General features: G+C 45.4%; 1 protein-coding gene across 3 annotated transcripts in view; it reads left to right on the forward strand.

The window, feature by feature from the left end:
- scn1b (sodium channel, voltage gated, type I beta subunit) overlaps positions 1 to 4,830 on the forward strand; it is a 21,378-nt gene extending 16,548 nt beyond the window's left edge. For all 3 annotated transcript variants that reach the window (XM_015389989.1, XM_015389991.1, XM_015389990.1), the window contains 3 exons: positions 3,783 to 3,924; positions 4,118 to 4,189; positions 4,424 to 4,830. In XM_015389989.1, coding sequence (XP_015245475.1) covers positions 3,783 to 3,924; positions 4,118 to 4,184 — 209 coding nt within the window. In that variant the 3' untranslated portion in view covers positions 4,185 to 4,189; positions 4,424 to 4,830. The remainder of the gene's footprint in view (positions 1 to 3,782; positions 3,925 to 4,117; positions 4,190 to 4,423) is intronic.
- Positions 4,831 to 5,169: the final 339 nt, after the last annotated feature.

Here is a 5,169-nt window from a genome sequence, read left to right on the forward strand (position 1 = left end):
ATTAAAAACATATTTATGACTTTGGAAAATGCTAGTAGGAGAATTTCTTTCCCATCCAAACATCATGAACCTGATTTTAATGTCGTCTTTCTGTTGAAGCTTAGAAATATGTTACCAAAAAAACTCCAATATAATAAAAGAAGTTGCTTCATTTCAACTTGAGGTTTTAAAATTGACACTCAGATCCTGATTAACTATTATGATGATGATGGAGATTAATATTTCTGTTATTATGTGACACAAAATCTTAACCTTTAAACAGTTCAGGTTCAGGATTTTCCTCTTCTAGCTCCTCCTCTCCCTCTATCTCTCTCCTCACTGCTCCTCCTGCTGCTCCTCCTGCTGCTCCTCCTGCTGCTCCTCCTGCTCCTCCTGCTGCTCGGCCCAAAGAGGAGCTCGCTTTGACTCGGCTTTTTCCTCCTTATCCTGTTTTCCCTTTAGTAAAGAAAATTAATCCAGTCTAAAGCTGAACTGATAGAATCAATAAGCATTTCAACATCATGTTTCAATGAGTTTTATTTGTCATTTTAACAAATTAACATGAAATTAAACTCATTTAGTTTCCTGGTAAAATAGTAAAACTGGCTATTAATGAGGATAAATATTAAACAAACCAGATAAATATGCTCATTTAATCACTTATGTAAATAAATATAGAACATTACAGCAGTTGTAGATAAAAATGTGTAATTTTGAGGCTTTTTGAAGGATCATGGTGATTCTGGAATGAAGGGAAAATCTTATTTATTTTGTTTCTGTGTCGGACTTCCTGTCAGCATCACATTCTGCTCGATGTTGGCCTGATTTTCTGTTTCTACCTGAATGAAGCCGATAGTCGCTCTTCCCTGCAGGAGCCGGCAGCAGCTGCACAGACGTGTTCATTTGTTAGTCAAACACGCTCCTCTGCTGACGGAGGAGCCGCAGGAGGAGCAGCAGCTCTGCAAACATTTCAGCGCTTGCCGTGTTTGCAGAGCTGCTGCTTTGTTTGCAGTCCAGCTTTTTAAATCAGTTCACGGTAAAGAAATAAAAATCAGGAGCGTTCCTGCAGCTGTTTGCTTCCAGGCACAAAATGACCTTCATTAAATATTCATGTTTCTGTTGTTTATTGTCGAGCACTGAAGCTAAAAACATCCGATCCATTTATAATGGCTTTAAAATCATGCAGACGTTGGTGAGAGAGCAGCTCGCTCTCAGCAGCTCACTGAGTTCCAGCAGCGTCCTTCAGCCTCCAGCTTTCTGCAGTCAGTCACCTCCGACCTTTAGATCAGCTCCATGGAACAGGCCTCCATGGAACAGGCCTCCATGGAACAGGCCTCCATGGAACAGGCCTCCATGGAACAGGCCTCCATGGAACAGGACTCCATGGTGGAGCAGCTGCATCAGCGAAGCATCAGACGCAGGCCTGGAAAGCAGCCGCCGCTGGTGGAGGTGGAGGGGTTGAAAACTTTATTCTTTTTCTCAGATCTTATATGAACATGAAATATTTTGGTTAGTATGAGGTGACTTCATTCTGAAAAAATGAATTTGTTTAGTTATATTTTAGCTGCTGTGCATAACTGATGCTATTTCCCGGCTCCGCCCCTTCATTATAGACAGGTGACTGCAGCACCTGGATTCAATTGTTTATTAGGGAGCTCTAGGTTTCAGGCAGTGCAGCCATAGAGTTTTTGATCTGCCTGTTACGTCTTTCTGCGGTGAGAAATTCTAAGTTAGTTTTTGGATAATAAAGCGTCTAAAAAGGAGAGGAGGAAAGTGTGTTGGATGAATAATCACTGAGAACGACTGACAGCGATGGAGCGCGTCCATCTTGGATGCTTCTGCTTCCTGCGAACCAAAGGTCAAAGGTCCATAGAGACCTGGATGCTGGGAGTCCTGACCTCCTGACCTCTGGGATGAATTAGAGCGCAGACTGAGAGGCAGGCCTTCTCATCCAACATTAGCAGCTGACCTTTCAAATGTGCTGCTGGAAGAATGGTCAAAGATTCCCATAAACCTTCCCAGCTACAAAGGTTGGAGCGCCGTCCTGCTGAACCTCCATGGAGCAGGAATGGGACGTCACTGAGACTCAGATGTCAGTCAAGGCAGGGGGNAGCAGGAATGGGACGTCACTGAGACTCAGATGTCAGTCAAGGCAGGGGGCTGAATACTTAAGACAATATAGTGTAAATCACTGTAGGGTTAGGTAGAGGACCTGTGAGGCTGTGGGCCTGTTTCTCTTCCCAGCGCTACAGGGAGCTGCAGGACCAGCCAGGCTGGAAGAGGATTGGCGTCACGCTTAGAGTAGATGTTGGTCGTTTGTTGCCTGGAATCCATTTCTATCCATTTGAAACGACTGTTTCATCTTCTGCTCCTGCTGGGAGAACCATGACCTGCTGAATAAAAGTTTGCTCAGCTTTTAAAATCCCATTAGCATTAAGGCCCCCCCCCCCCCAGCAGCGTGTTGCAGATATTTTTGATTTCTGCCCAACATTGAAGCGTGGTCTGCACTATGTTATTCCACGCCACAACGCCAGAGGGCCAATCAGGAACTAGCTGTGGGTCTAGATACGGCCGAGGCGGTGAGGAAGGGGGGGCAAGTTTGTGCAACAATGGAGGGACATGAGGGCCAAAAACGGCGGGCTGTCAGTACCCGATCCGTCCTGCGCCATCAGCTCATCCAGATATCCATCAGGGTCGCCATCGATTTTATTGTTACAAAGACCTAAATGACATTTTTCCCTCCCCCAAAAAAAGTAAGCGTACTAAACTATAATGTGTTAAAGGTAAATGATGTATTTCCTGAGAAAATAAATGCATTAAAATCCTTTCTTTTTAACAGGAAATGGATGCTACGCTACATCCAGAAGCTAACTATCAGCTTTGGATTTAAACATAAACCTAGTCTGTTTTCCTGTCATGTTAACATTACGCTATATAGTGCGTAACTTAAAATGCAGATAAATGTGGTTTAATCAGATTTACTGCTCGGATCGTGTCCCATGATGACGTCAGAGAAGCTGGTTAACGGAGAAAATGGAAAAAGCAGCAAAATTGTCTCAGAAAAATCATGAAACATTTTCTAAAGATGTGAACTAACTTTGTTTAGAGAGTTAAAGATAGAAATAAGTAATTTTCGTATCAGGATTACATTATTTATGGCGACCTGGACGTATATCTGTTGGCGCAGGACAGATCGGGTAGCGACACGGGGATCCAGGTGGGAAAAGGCTCCCAGCGTTCTGGCGCTCCTCGCTCTGCTAGCTGCTCCATCTTCACCAGTCGTTTTCCAACATGGCGGTCAGACAAACAAAACAAGCCGGTAAGAAACCAAACAGGAAATACGCATAGAGTAGAGCGGATGGAGAATTGACCAATCAGAGGCCTCCTGTCTGCAGTCACCTGTGATTTTGTAGAGGTGCAGCAGAGTGTCTGCGGAGGGGGCGGGGCATATCTGCGTTCACAGTGATACTGACGCAGACGACCTGGTTTCTGAGCATAAATCAACCTTTAGCATTAAAAACGACACGGATGTTTATTCTTTCCCAATCATTGTTCCTTTAAATCGCTAAAGATAAAGTGATTTATTCAGAAAGGCATAGAAACCGGATCCTCCATGAAGCGGCGGCGTCCCTCAGAGTCCTGTTCTCAGTCTTCTTTCTCTGTGATTGTTTTTAACTGATCGAGCTGGAGGACCGGAGCAGAGAGGACGGAGGACGGACTCTAACTCAGGACACGAATCATTTCTCACTGCTATGAGCCGCCCTATTCCTGTCTCAGCTCCTGCTCCTTCTGTGTCGCCGCAGTCACCAGAGGAATGGCGTCCATCCTGTCTGAGGTGATGATGTACGTCTCCATCATCGGGCTGCAGTTCTGGCTGGTCGTTGAGATGATTTACTGCTACAGGAAGATCTCAGCGGCCGGAGAAGAAGCTCTGAGGGAGAGCGAGTGAGTAAGATGCAGCCTGTCCCCTCCTCAGCCTGTCCCCTCCTCAGCCTGTCCCCTCCTCGTCCTCCCGTTGGGTGGACCAGATGTCCCGACAGCCTCCCCCTGCTTGTTGTTCCCCTCCTGCAGAACCAGCAGTCTGTCCGTCTGAAAGTAGCAGCAGGTTCTGCTCTGATCTTTGCTCTCTGTTCCTCAGGGCCGAGTATTTAGCCATCGCTTCAGAGAGCAAAGACAACTGTGCAGGAGTCCAGGAGGCAGAATAATCCTGGTAGGTCGACTCTTCTTCTCTGCTTCTTTACTTTGGTGCCTGATGGTGAAAAAATGAACCCAGAAACCGAAAGAATTCAATCATTTCAGATTATTAATCTAAACCAGAGAAAAAGTTTCTTCTCTGAACCACTTTGATTTATGAAAGTAACTGACCTCCTCAGCAGTTAGTCAGGATATAAATCCTGGAATGAAACCTCAGTTATTCTGCAGCAGTTCTCTGTTTGTTCTGCAGGTTAAAGAAGGAGGCCCCTCCCTGAGGAACCCGCCTCCTACAGCCTCCCCTCCTCCCCCCTACATGATAGAAATCCTGATACCTGGAAGCAGAAACAGACTCAGCTTGAAGAAGCTGCTGAGCTGCGAGGAGCAGAAGGAAGCATGAAGTTCCCCAGGAGGAGATCTGAGGACTGCGTCCCGCTGGGTTCCCCATCCCTGCATGCTGAGGAGCATCGCTCATGTTCTCTCACTTTTCTTCACGAACCAGTTGTTCATCTGCAGGTTTAAGTTTCTGTCAGGAAAATCCAAGGACGAGATTTAAAACTAAAGCAACAACAAATCAGAAAACAAACATCTTGTTGGAGAGCAGGGCTGCAGCAGCTTCCTGCCAGAAGTTCAGAACTTCTCCCTGAAAGTCTTTCATATAAAAAACAAAATAATCCTGGTTCGGATTTTTTCTGCAGGTTTTCCTTTAAAAAGGAGAGAGAAGAAAAAATCCCTAAAAAGTAGAGAAATCCTCCATTAATCACCATCAAAGCAAAACGCCTCTGCATGTTCATCTAAGGTGCTGCAGCAGCGACACCCAGTGGACAAATAAATCATTGAACAATAATTGGAAGCTTCAGTCGACAGATCAAACAGTTCCTGCATCTTCAAAACATTGAATTTATTTAGAGAAATGAAGTTGATGGAGCAGCAAGAAGGTTCTGGGTTCGATTCCCGGCCCGGTGTCTTTCTGCATAGAGTCTGCATGTTCTCCCTGAG

The sequence above is a fragment of the Cyprinodon variegatus genome, unplaced genomic scaffold, assembly GCF_000732505.1.
Source record: "Cyprinodon variegatus isolate N-32 unplaced genomic scaffold, C_variegatus-1.0 Scaffold481, whole genome shotgun sequence".
In the NCBI taxonomy this organism is placed as follows: domain Eukaryota; kingdom Metazoa; phylum Chordata; class Actinopteri; order Cyprinodontiformes; family Cyprinodontidae; genus Cyprinodon; species Cyprinodon variegatus.